At 43.9% G+C, this 13,881-nt stretch overlaps 1 protein-coding gene and 1 long non-coding RNA gene across 2 annotated transcripts in view; one reads left to right on the top strand and one right to left on the bottom strand.

Moving 5' to 3' along the window:
• The first annotated feature begins 152 nt into the window (after nucleotides 1-152).
• Nucleotides 153-13,881, top strand: part of fmnl1a (formin-like 1a) — a 47,866-nt gene continuing 34,137 nt past the window's right edge. The window contains 1 exon segment of the mRNA XM_064321622.1: nucleotides 153-1,026. Within this exon segment, the coding sequence (XP_064177692.1) occupies nucleotides 868-1,026 (159 nt within the window). The 5' untranslated portion in view covers nucleotides 153-867.
• On the bottom strand, nucleotides 3,785-6,051 carry LOC135247800 (uncharacterized). The gene is made up of 3 exons (XR_010328305.1): nucleotides 5,938-6,051; nucleotides 5,620-5,732; nucleotides 3,785-4,132 (listed from the first exon to the last, which is right to left on the bottom strand). It is a non-coding gene; the product is annotated as an uncharacterized LOC135247800 (long non-coding RNA).

Here is a 13,881-nt window from a genome sequence, read left to right on the forward strand (position 1 = left end):
TCTTAAACTGGACCTGTACACAGGATTTACCCCCCTCCTCCAACACAACTCTCCCTCTCTCACTCAGAGGGCACTAAGACCCAGCAGCCACATGATCTCCCAGCTCCTCTGTCCCTGACAGAGCTGCATGTGCTGTTCTGTGTGCATTCAGTCTCCACTAGTAGTACTGTAGGTGGCTGTGCATCCCTGTCTCTCCTCTCCGGCTCCCCCCCCCCGCCCCATCCCATTTGCTGCACTATCCGGTATGGCTCCTGCAGGGCTCAGCATCTCCAACACTACACGCGGAGCCCCATCAGGAGAGAGAGGCCATCACCCTGGACTCCATAGCACCTCTTCTCACCTCCGGCATCATCTCAGGAGCATGTCTGCTGTCCACATCTGAGTTTCTCTTCTGCACAGGAAGCCAGCATCTGGCCCCTTCTTTTTTTTCTGCGGCTTTTGCTGCTGTGACTGTGTCACACTCCAGTTCTTCTCTCTCTGTCGGGCGGCTGAGGAACTCCCGCTGCGGCTGTGTTGTGACAGGTCTAACTTTTTGCTCTCGGCGGTTTTTTTTTTAACCACCTGCTCCCCCGGCGGAAAGGATGAGGGTTTAGGGTGTCGCCGGTAAGATGCGGTTCTGTCTTGGGCTGTTACTTTGGGGTCAAGGATATTTTGAAGGGTCAAAGGCTACCACGACGTCCATGCTGTGTCTCACCGAGCCAGTGGCACGGGGCTGAGAGGAATCACGTCGTCCTTGTCCCTTTTCAGCTGTCGCGTGTGGATTTTTGTCTGTGAGTTGGCTGAGAGGTCAGCCTACGTGCTTCTGTGGAACTTTGTGACACCTCAGAGCAAGCGGTGGGGAGTACCGGGGCTTGGGAACTACTGGTCATGGGAAATGCAGCAGGGAGCATGGACCTGCCCCTGGGGCGGGAGTCCAAGAGCACAGCGGGCTCCCTCACCCCAGCGGCCCCGCAGAAGCAGCCTGCACCCCCCAAACTGCCTATGCCAGGCGAGGAGGAGCTGGAGGAGCGCTTCAATGTGGTCTTGGTGAGTGTGTGGCCACACACACGCACACACACACACGCACTCAGACATTCTTTCATGTACCCTCATACGAGGTGGTGTGGTTCTATCAAACTTCCTATAAATATCCAATGAGCTTCGCTATTATACGGCGGTAGCACAAACATGTATGTGCCTAGGCCAGTGTTATCAAGGCGCAATGGACATTTAATATCAGCAGAGTAACCATGGGCACATGGATGCATTATAGTGTAAAGTAGAAGCTTGTTTATGTGTTCATAATATTGTTTATAAGTTCAAATGTGCATTGTACTGAAATATACGGTCAATCGGGGATGGGGAAAGAAGGACTTGTATGTAAAGAGAGTACTGCAGGATGGTGTAGTGTCACAGGTAAGAGGTATTCAGGAAAATTTCTAGTAACACAAATTCATGGTCTCACTGCTTGCTTGAAAACAGGGGATTTCTACATTTTTCAGTCGGTAAACTTAAAAAAAACACCTCATTTCAAAGGACCTACAGAAGCAAAATATTTCACTGCCTCTGCAGGACACATTTGGTATTCTACAAAGGAATGTTTGGAACCCAAACTTTCTCTGCAACTAGATTTTCTTGTTACACCTTTTGCCTGAAAATATGTGACTAATGCATGACGCTAACCTAATATGAAATACTTATGAACAATAGCCCTTGACGGAAAACTGCCTCTGGAATTTAAATAGACTAAAAAATTGTGGCACCAAGGAAACAGACCAAGGCACTCTGCCTCCAAGTGAAGAAATGGATAAAAAGCCTCATTAAACAATTATGCTTGACTTGATGAAGTTGGACTAATTGTCATACTACTCATTTATTCTAGGAATGTTGTTTTTGTTTTTTTCACAGACTTGTTTTCACAAAAGGGTTTTTAACAGAACATTCCCTCTGTTTGAACAAAAATGTAGGAGATATGTAGGAGAGCAGTAATGGAATTATTTCCTACAACCATAAACCGTGAAGTTAATGAAAAAAGCCTAGTTCTGAAAGCATAGTGTGAATGTTTTAAAAGGCAGGCAAACCACGAGCTGGCCGCAGCTTATCACCATAGACTCCATAGATCTCCAAGCGAATAACATTTTCACCTTTCTGTTTCTGTATAAGTTGCTTTGCATTGATTCAAATGATGGAATGAATGGACATTTGCTTAAATGCCTACATCATATTTGTGTATTAATAGAGTGAATCTTCTCAGTTCTAATGTAAAATGCTAAGCAGAACCAAGTGCAAACTTTGCATGAATGTTACCTATTTGACTTTATATTTTATTGCCTCGATGTCAGTAGAATTCAGTGTACATTTGCTGCAGTGGTTACTGATGTACATCTACATGCAGCAGATATGACTTGCTATGAAAGTCAGTTGAATTCCCCCTCTCCTTCAGCTCTGAAGGGGGGGGGGGGTGGTAAACGTGTCTAACGAATGGTTCCGTTTAGAACTAAGCCAATCGCAGTACTGGAACTGCTGCCAGTGTGGCCGATTGTATTTGATGACCAGTCAGTTCACTGGGAAGAAAGACGTTTCTTATGTTCCGTTTACAGTTCACCAGCATGTCACACACAGGCACATTTATATGTGTGAAATAATTCCTGGGCATCGTGCCATAGCAAACCACTTCCCCACCTGCATGTCATTCAACCATGTGGAAGCTATTCATTCGGTAGGCTGAGAGGAAGAAGTGAGTCGCCACGGCTCAGATGAGTCTAACTGAATTATTTGGGAAGATCCCTGTCCTGTATTTGTCTGTCAGAGTTAACAGCGGTGGGGCACGTGGCTGTAGATGGGGCTATTAGTGGAGTGGGGGTGGCACCGGATGAGAAACAACAGGTGGGATTAGCAGTATATGCGTCTAAGCTGGTGTGTGTGGGGGTGTATATCTGCATGTGTGTGTGTGTGTGTGGGTTGAGGATATAGAGCAGTGGTTCTCAACTTGGGCCAGAAAGGGCTGGCGTGGGTGCAGGCTTTTGTTCCAACCAAGCAGTTACACACCTGATTCTACTAATCAAGGTCCTTAGTAAAGACTCCAAAGGTTGATTAGTAGAATCAAGTGTGTAACTGCTTGGTTGGAACAAAAGCCTGCACCCTCACTGGCCCTTTCTGGCCCGAGTTGAGAACCACTGATATAGAGTAAACCATTTGCTTCTGAATTACATTTTGAAAATATTTAATTTCAGTTGAAATACTGAGATGAGTTTAGAAAGTTGAGAAACATTAGAGACACTGACACCGAGAAGTCTGAAAAAATAAAAATATTTTTTAATTCTGTGATGTTTTGGTGAAATGAATGGATCATTTAGTTCTTTTTATATCCTTTCTCTGCCTTTCTGTAGCTTTCCTGTCTAACTTGGAGTCCTGCTGTCAAAAGTACAGCTGTGTCACTGAAAAACAGGCTCTCCAACTGAAAACGCATCCTGATTTGCATGAAATTCGGTTACAAATTTGAGCCGCATCACTCTTCTCCAGATGGTGGGGTCATGTGGAGTGGTTCCATTTCATTTCAGCATCATTTTAACTGCTCGTGTCCTCCAAGGTAATGGAGTAGAAGTTTGTTTTTGGATAGAATGGCAGTTAAAATTAAGTTCAGTTTCTGTCTCTCTCTCTCTCACACACACACACACACACATGCACACACACAAACACACAAATGTACATGTGTATATTTATTAGTAATTAAGTATCATTTTATAATTACAAAAACAAATTTGTATTTGTGTAGTTCACTACTTCTCCAAAAGTATGTGGACACCTGAACATCACACCCGTATGTACACATCTCATTCCAAAACCATGGCATTAATATGGAGTTGGAACCCTCTTTGCTGCTGTAACAGCCTCCACTCTTCTGGGAAGGCTTTCACAAAATTTTGGAACATGACTGTGGGGATTCACTTCCATTCAGCCACAAGGGAATTTTTGAGGCTGGGCACTGATGTTGGGCATAAGGCTTGTCTTGCAGTTGGCATTCCAATTCATCCCAAAGGTCTTTGATGGTGTAGAGATCAGGGTTTTGTGCAGGCCAGTCAAGTTCTTCCCCACCAAATTCAGCAAATAATTTCTTTATGGACCTTGCTTTGTGCATGAGGGCATTGTCATGCTGAAACAGAAAGTGTTGCCACAAAGTTGGAAGTGCACAATTATCTAGAATGTCATTGTATGTTGTAGCATTAAGATTTCCCTTCACTGGAACTAAGGGGCCTAGCCAAAACCATGAAAAACAGCCCCAGACCATAATTCCCTCCAACAAACTTTACAGTTGGCACTATGCATTCCACATACTTTTGGAAAAAGTATGTCTCTATTATTCTTTCATTATAATGATCTGGATACCAAAGACCTCCTCTATTTCATGATGATGGCATTTTTCCACTAAAGTTGAACAGCAACTGCTTACAGGCAGATGATAGAAAAGTCATTTGAAGGTCTCCTTTTATTTACCCTGAGAGATTCCTCACGTTAACTAAGAAAGGCACAGCCAGCAGTATTATGTGCAGTATATAACTAGCCTGTGGAGGATTGGCTAAGATGTAACTGAATTTTCCCACTATGTTTGTGTAAGTACCTCCTACTGAAACAATAGTCATGAGCAGAAATCGGGGGCCAATAGTGTCACACTATTTGAATATCCGGATGAGCTGTCAGACAGACACATGGTGAAAGGATGGAGAGGACAGGGATTTACTATAGCTTATCAAGCAGGGGTTGAACACTGAGTGTGTAACTTACTGAGAGCTAAAAAATTCAGATTATTTTATTTTGACAGTGTTTCTTCTTCTTCTTCTTCTCCTTCTTCTTCTTCTTATTATTATTATTATTGATGTTTTTGTGTCAAATTGGCTAGATATGAGAGAGAGCAAAGTATTGGAACCTACCAGACCAATACTATAATCTTTGTTCTGCTCAGTCTTTCCTGGTAGGGCCCTTGTCTGTGACTGCATTGTCCTTTGCCATTCAGAATTGACCTTTCTCTCACTTACTTGCCAGTTTGCCACACACGATGCACTCATAATATAATGGGACAGCACTTTCCTGTTCCCTGGGAGTATCTGCTGTGAAATCCACTAGAAAGAATCCATCAGAGCTCCTCGTGTCAAAGCTCATTTAGTTTCAGACCTTGGACCCCTAAACAATAATTGTACCAATACCAATAATTGTATAATACCCCCAGGCTAAACTGGGGAAATGCGGCCCCATTGATTCCGATGTACCGCACGTGTATTCATTTTTATACCTCCGAATGGATAATTTATGACTGTGACTTATACTGCATTCTATGCGTATGTATAATGAATTGGATTTTCATAATTCAGTAGTGTAGTGGCAACAGGGGGCAGTCAGCAGCTTTACACCAGTGAAAGGACTGATCTATAGTGAGGGCAGATTGGAGGGGGGGCTCTAAATGTTATTCTGGTTAATTAGTCTACCTGACAGTGGAAAAGCATTTACTATGCATCCTGCCACCTCGTCCCCACCCCCCCCTCCGACTGACAAATCAGGTTACCCTGGAGCTCTGCATGAGGTGTCTGCTGGTGTGGGTACAGGGAGGGGAGCGTGTATCCCCTCTGACACAGCATACATGCTCACCCATCTGAAGCAGGGGTTTCCGCTCCATCACGCTGTTGCGAGCGTCAAACGCCAAAGATGGATCCCTCCGTCCAGGGCCCATCCTCCCCTGCTGCTGATTGCGCATAGTGAATCTACCAAAAAAGCCGTGTTCACCGCATACAGAGCAGCCTGGTTGTTATGCAGGATACCCAGTACAGTCGACCGCAGCTGGGAGGAGCGTAAACTACAGCAGTAAAACTCCGACGCCCAGGTCAGTTTGGGAAACAGGCTGCGTAGTGCGGGCCGAGAGACTGAGTGCTTCAATGATAAAGAAATATTCAGTTTTATGATGCTTACCGAAGGAGTATGTGGAGCTAATGCTGGCTCCATCGCAGAAAGACTGGTCTTCCTCTGTGTTCCTTCTCCACACCAGACCCAAAGCTTGTATGCTGAGGTCTGCACACTTATTTCATTCCCCCTGCAGTCATTTTGATCCGTACAAAAGGTGAAGTTGTTGTTCCTCTTTTTCAAACGGACTTTCTCTTGCTTCTCCTGCAGTGGCTGTGGGGATCCAATTTGTTTTGTCATATCTGCAATTTTTTACGCTTGTATCTCAGCACAGTGTCATAAGCAGATGAAGTAACTGGTGACAGAGCTGAAAGGTGGCAATATTGCTGTAAACGTACTCCCCATACATTATATGAAGTGATGTTGTCTCACATAAATTGCAGCGTGGTGATAAATTGTGCCCTCATGGAAAATAATCTGCATGTGTGTGAGTCTGTGTGTGTGCATGTGTGAGTCTGTGTGTGTGCATGTGTGTGAGTCTGTGTGTGCGCATGTGTGTCTGTGTGTGTGCCTGTGTGAGTCTGTGTGTGTGCATGTGTGTGTCTGTGTGTGTGCCTGTGTGTACAAATGTGCATGTGCGCGTATGTGTGTGTGCATGTGTGTGTCTGTGTGTGTGCCTGTGTGTACAAATGTGCATGTGCGCATATGTGTGTGTCTATGTGTGTGTATGTGTGTGTCTGCGTGTTTGTGTGTGTGTGAGTCTGCGTGTGTGTTCCGCTCAAATGGGGACAGGTGTATGGCAGCCAGCTCCAGCTCTGTGGAGCATGAAGGTATCCATGGCACTACCGTGCACAATGAGGCTTTTGTGACACATAGTCCTGTGTCACCCGGGTCTCATACACTAGCTGGCTTTTTTTTTTACCTTTCACAATGCAGCATCGCGTGATATGAACCCGTGTCTGTTTAGGCAGTCACCTTCTGTGTCCCTGGAAAAGCTGGCTATGCCACAGTGTTTTAGGATTTGAGACAGACAGGTTGAGTTCATCATATGAATATTCTGTCTGTCGTCCCCCTATGCTTTGTGTGAATGTGATTCTCTCTACAGTCAAAAAGGCTAATTCTAATACCCATCAAGGCAGGTACTATAATATAGTCACTATGGGTAGTGAGACCTGTGATGCCCTAACTGGTGACTAAACTCAATTGCTAAGTTAAGTTAGTGCAGATGGAACCCTGGGCTACAGCAGCATTTAACCTGGAGCATGTTTGACCTTGAGGGTGTCAGCACCTATTACCTTTCTTTGGAGGTTGCACTACACACTTTATTGTGGCTTATAAGCCCCGTACCTTACAACAAAACACACACGGCCTGTCAGTCAGACAGCGATATTTATGCCATGGAGGAAAAGTATGGATTCTCTACTGGATGGATCAAGAGTGAATGTTCTGGAAGTTTTCTGCCTCAGATCACGGGGTGTTGCCGGCTCACACGCGGGCACAGTCCCGGCGGATCGATAGCGCGTCGGATGGGGCTGACAGCGACAGCTCTGGCTCTGTGTGCCGTAGCCGCGCGTCGATGCCTCCCCTTCGGGCGCTCTCTCTCTCGCTCGCCTAGCTCGATGAACATCACGCTGTCTGCATTCGCTAATGCGCTCATCTGCAAGCAGCAAACATATGTGGATATGTAATGGAATGTTTCTTTCGTTAATGTGCAGCCGTATAACAGTAAGGAAAATAGGTCAGTTTGGCTTGCTTTCATAAGCATATATATGTTTTATTATCAATTGTAAAATACAAAATGTATGTATGGACATATGTATGATGTGTGTGTGTATGTGTACATATGTGTATATGTGTGGGTGTGCGTCTGTGTGTGCGCGCATGTGTGTATGTGTGTGAGAGAGATTAACAGACAGGTCCTGCTGTACTTGATGTGGGGAATATAGCTGGCGTCAGGAGTCGTAGGTCCCTGGGCTTGGCTGCAATGTGGAGAATGTGCACATAGAATGGCTGGTGTGGGAGATGCACATTCTCTTTGGCCGCGAGGCTGACAGCAGTGGCCTGAGCTCCATTTTAAAGTGTCATGTCATCATCCTGTTATTGTCCGTGCATTCTAGCTGCTGAGCCACTGAATGGCTGGATTATGATGGTAGAGATAAGACAACCCTGTTGAGAAAGGGTGGCATTGATACATATGGATGACACATGCTGCATGCGCGTGTGTGTGTGTGTGTGTGTGTTTGTGTGCGCACACATGTTAGTGCAAACAAGCTTCCTTCCTGTCCTATCTCTTTCTGACAGCACATGTGGAGAGAAGCTGTCCCTTCACCACAGTTTGCCTTTTCCAACAGCCAGATTTTACCTCCTTTTTCAGAAGAGAAAACCACAAACTGTCCCGAAAAATATCTGCTGCAGCACTGTTGGTTCTGGTTCCTGTAGTTTTGGAGAGGGACTGAGAATGGAGGTGCAGATACTATTTATGGAGGTACATTTGCAGCTGCCCTGTAGCAGACACTGACTGATTGTGGTTATTTTGAGAATGAAAATGAAGCCCTGAAAATTCTTTAAAATGAATTAAGTGCCTGCCTGGTTGTTGGCATTTTGGTTTGCCTATCTTACTTTTCTTCCATGTCTTACTGATAGTCCTCTTGGGTTAGTATTAGTGCTGTCCAGTCCGATCACTTTAAAACGATGTAAGTTGTTACATGTGTCATGTGTCTGTGTATTACAATGCTGTAGCAATCAAAATGTCACAAAATGTTTACTCTTTACATTGCTAAGAGTCTGTCTTGCAAAAAGGAGTTGACTCCTTTATTTGGCTCCTTTTTTCTTGATAAATAAAAATGAGAGAAAAAAAGAGAGTTTATTTTTCAGTTTGTACACATTTTACATAAATTTCAGTGACCACAGAACTCAATAAATAAAAAACAAGGTCACAAGGTATGGACTAAAAGTTTGCTTTGGGAAGGGGGCCCACGGACACTGCATTTGCACAGGGCCCAGAGTTTTGTGCAATAGCCTGTGTAAGAGGCATGGATGGAACATCACTGCCCAAAGAGCAACTGTAAATGTGCCAGTGTTCTGACAAATCAACACATCTCCTCAGAGTGGTAGCTCAAATATTTTCCTCTTATGGTTTTAATAATTTCCTCTTATGTTTTTTAAGAAATATGATCACCTTTCCCAAATTGTACCATTTGAAAATAAACAAGCACTTAATGGCTTAAGTAGAAATTATTTATTTATTTATCTTTTACATAACTGTAGACTATTGAGAAATAAATTAAAAAAAACATTTGTGGTGTGACTGGGGGAACACTCTTGATGTTAGCTAGCTGGCTAGCTAGCAGTACACTAACAAAGGCTAGCTGGATATAATCGCCAACATTATAACACCAAACCATAACATTACATGTCAAGAATAACTTTAAAACTTAAATTACTGAAAAATGTGGCAGGTTTTGTGATACAGTCAACAGCACTGAATCATGGGCGGGATAAACAATGATTGACAGCAATGTGAAAAACTTTAAATATTTGCTTAATAGTGGGTAGGTCTTATTATGTACAGCATAGAGTGTCTAATTATATTCCTCAGCATTGGGCCACCAGAGGAGAAAGGTGAGGCCTTTTATGCCACACTGTAGTCATATGGGACAGTGTGACATTCCATCACTCCCATCAGGCAATTGAATTTATGAGTCCATTCATGTGCGATGATACGATTTTTCTTCCATACTCTCCATTTCTAAATTATATAGAGGAATTCTTTTCTTCATGGAGGAGGAAGCTAAATATCCACTGCCCACATCACCAGATGTCCCTCCTTGATGCAATGAATGCTGGTTGTCTGGCATTCACAGCCAGTGATTGTCAGGGGGGGATGCTCTTCTGCAGGAGATTTTTCTTCTCGTTGCATTGCGAGGGAAAGCATCCAATGTAACGTTGATGCTGCTGATCAAGTAGAAAGAATGAACAGTAATGCAGTTGTCTGCCATTTTGGCCATGCCTTGTTGTGACACCCACTTTCTGGCACTCCAGCTTTACACACTATAATTATAGTATCAAAAATGGATATAGGGTATATTGAAAAATGTAATTAGTATTTAATTGGGCCATTGTGTAACTTTCTGTGAGAGGACAAGTTGTGCTGTTTTGCCAGGCTTATTTGATTTTGTGACATATATTCAATGTTTCGGGCATTTTGCAAATGAACTGTGTCATTTTGGCAAACACAGTTCAGCTTTGAGGGTTGTGTTAGCTGCTTTGCAAAAGTAATATCTGTTTGGAGTAATGTGCTCACGCTATTGGGAATTACTGAAAAGCAAAGAAGACACTAGGTATTCTAGTCCAGGCCTTGATTTTAAAAGCTAATTTAAAAAAACACACTCACACACACACGCCCCACGCACACACACACACACACACACACACACACACACACACACACGCGTTCACACACACACACACACACACATACACATGACATACACAAGTCAGCCCTTTTAATGCAGTTTTCTCTCATGGGTGCTCAAATAACCTTGCTAAAATTAGGCTTAGAAGCATTACATAATAGCTGAGATGTTTCATCCCAAAATTAATTTGACAAGTGCTTTGGTTGCAGCTTATACTGTTGAATTGAGGGGTTGCATTGACTTTATACTAGGTGCATAATACTGCCTCTGGTTGGGCTGCAGTGCTCAAGGAAGTGCAGCTATGAGTGTCATAACTGCTGAAAATGATTTCAGCACGCCTCCTGGGTGGGTATCTGGGTGAGGCACTTAGGCTCCATGTAATGACGCAAACCAACTGCAAGCCAACATTCCATTGGCCATAGCGTCACCCAGGTAGGGAGAGTTTCACCTGGGTTGTCCTGTCTTTTTGCTCACAGTCATTCTGATGACTGAGATCAACCTGCTCCACCCATTTCAGTTATTCTGTCCTATGAAGTGGTGACCGGCTCCCCAGCTTGTGAATTGCAGTGTGAAAACTAGAACTTGCAGCCTGAACACAATTCAGAGGATGCCACCAAAATTTCTGTGGAGGCTGCAACAGTAGAATACACTTAATGGGAGGACTATGTATAAAAAGTGCTGCTATTTCTACATGGAGAAACCAAAATTTATTTTAAAAAATGCCCTTTAATAAAAGCTGAGAATCTCCCCTTTAACATACAACTGCATTGTTTGGTTTCAAATGTAAAATTGTGAAGCGCTGAGCCAAGTTTTTTTTAAGTCTTTGTCCCAAACATTATAGAGCTCACTGTATATACTGTGCTTTGTACACTGCTGAGAGAGACAGAGCTGGGCATCAGCACAGCTGGCTATCTCTCTCTCTCCGACAGATCAGGCTGTGGGTGCAGAGATGCAGCCTCGAGTGGTGACAGAACGCCCCTTTAATGCCCTACTGCCTGGTCCTGCGTAGGCAGGGGAGGTTGCGGTCACAAATCACGAGGGCTCTTTCATCATCATCACTCTCCCTGTTACGGCGTGGGTCAGGCGGAGGGCTCGGTCACGGGTGGGAGTGAATCACAGGGGCGAGAGCTCACACAGCCCTGATCAAGGTCCCAGGGCAGGGCAGGGCAGGCCCAGGTACAGAACGTACCACCTGTTTTGAGCGAGCGTATGTGTGCTTGTGTACAAGTGAGCGAATGAGTCTGTCATTCAGTAAGCTAATGTGTTTGTCTATCAGCACGTGAGTGACTGACCAAATTAACATGTTTGTGTATTAGTGAGTGAATAGATTTGTTTGTATGTGTGAGTGAATGGATGAACATATGTGAATGAGTTAGCGAGTCAATATATCTCAGAGTGAAAGAGTGAGTGAGTCATGTGAGTGAGTGAATGAGCATTTTTGAGTAAAGTAGGCTGTCCTAGCATGTGGCTAAATATGAGATTGTGTGTGAGGGGCAGCTCATTTATAAAAGTGCCTGGTGTTAGCTTGTGTGTGTGTGCGTGCGTGCGTGCGTGCATGTGTGTATGTGTGTGCGCGTGCGTGTGTCTGTGTAGCGATCGATACTATCTAATTAAGGATTAGTGCAGTCCTCCCCCCTCACTCAGACCATTGGAGGGCTACCAGGCCTCTTAAAGTGACACACGCTTCACTCATTTTGACAAATGCTGTGCAGTGAACTGAACTGTAGTAGCGTGTCTTTGACAGATTTTGTCTATGATGAAATAAAAGTTGCTGGCTTAACGCAATATGCGTTTATTGCAGTTACTGGGCCTTCCCTCATTTTGCAGTTTTCCCTTTCCCCTGGAGTGAAACTGCTCTGAAGCAGTGGTCGGAAGTGCTATGTCGAAACCTGTGGTCCTCATGGGTCTTGCACAACCAGGGCGAAGGGCGAGGGGCACAGCTCTGCTGACAGGAAACATGCTGGTCTGTGTGTGTGTGTGTGTGTGTGTGTGTGTTTGCGTTGGGGGGGGCTTTACCCCACCACTTCCCATGTGAGCACCATTTTTCCCACCCACAACTTCATAAATGTGGTAAAGCGGTGATATGTTTCCCATGTGCCAAGAGGAACCCGCAAAACTTCCTCATAACACAATGAGATTCATTCAGTTCATTACACACCCAAAAATAATTTAATGGAACCAGTCATCACTATGGGTAGCAGGAATATTCTCGCTGGTCTCCAGCTGACTTGAAGTGCAACTATCAGCACATATACACCGTAAGACCCGAAAAATCAGTCTATGCCTGGCACCAATCCCACTCACACACTCCTCAGAGAAGTGAAAAATATTATTATCACCCACAACACTTGGAAGCCATGATGTCAGTAAAACCTTGTGATGCAGACAATACTCTTGTAGTCGATTCAGCATCTTCGATTCAGCATCACAAGTGGTTTTTTAATCCTGTGCTGATCATTGGCCAAGCAGGGGGCCTCTCCTGGCTCCTTGTTGGCCAGTGGGGTTGATAAATGAGGACACTGTTCATCGCCGCGCAGGATCGATTTATAAAGGCAGGATGTCATCAGATTCATGACAAGAACATACCGTATAACAATCAAATTGAGTGGGTTTGAAATCATTGACTATAACCCAAACATATATCATTTAAATAACAGATATATTTAAAGACATTTTGCCCTTGGCCTACTCAGATAATTGTTGTTGGTAGATTAGTGCATCTGTATAGCCATTCAACTCCACACACATTTTTGCACCGTTGTATATTGTCATTGTTGTTATGTCCCAAATCCACCCACAATTCAATAACAAGGACTTGCACGGATTTGAACACAACATAAAGTCCCTTGTGCCCAAAGCAAAACAAAGTGCAAAAGAAATTTCCCCCCCAACATACTATAAACAACCATTTGTTATAGACACACAAAAACAAACCCCCCAAACTTTCATGTACAAACAGTTGCAGGTGCTATACAAAACAGGTCAGGCCAAAGCAGGGCCTACAGATGAATACTAACCCTGGACTGCAACAAATAGTCATCTTTCTCCAGATGAAAACGAGAAATGGTGAGTCTTCTCTAGCCTAAAACCTGCAACGAAAATGTAGAAATAAAAGAAAAAGAACATTCCCCATCCAAAAACAAAATCACAAACAAAGCCACAAAAGTCTGCATCAATGTGCATGGACCAGCCACAAAACTGCTCCACAAAAGGTGTCTGCCAAATTAGCAGCTCGTTAAGGTGCAGCGCAGGTAGAGGGAGAAGCACAGATCACATGCAGAGGGTTAGATTAAGCACCTGCACGTAACATTATTAACATATTGTACAATAAATTGCATTCATTTCAACATAGAACTCATGATATCTGCACCCCGTAGTCACTTGCCTATACACTAGTGTCATAGCAGGAAACACAATTGTATTTATGCAAGATAAAACACTATTTTGGAGTCAGATAATCGAGATGACATTTAATTAATCCCCTTTCCAGTAGCACCAAGTAAGACTACACCTGTTCTTTCACCATGCAGATCCGCTGTTTGGTTTGCGGAGGGGTTTCTTACAGTTGGTGACCTCAACGTGACAAGTTTAGGTTTCT

The sequence above is a fragment of the Anguilla rostrata genome, chromosome 2, assembly GCF_018555375.3.
Source record: "Anguilla rostrata isolate EN2019 chromosome 2, ASM1855537v3, whole genome shotgun sequence".
NCBI classification, from domain to species: domain Eukaryota; kingdom Metazoa; phylum Chordata; class Actinopteri; order Anguilliformes; family Anguillidae; genus Anguilla; species Anguilla rostrata.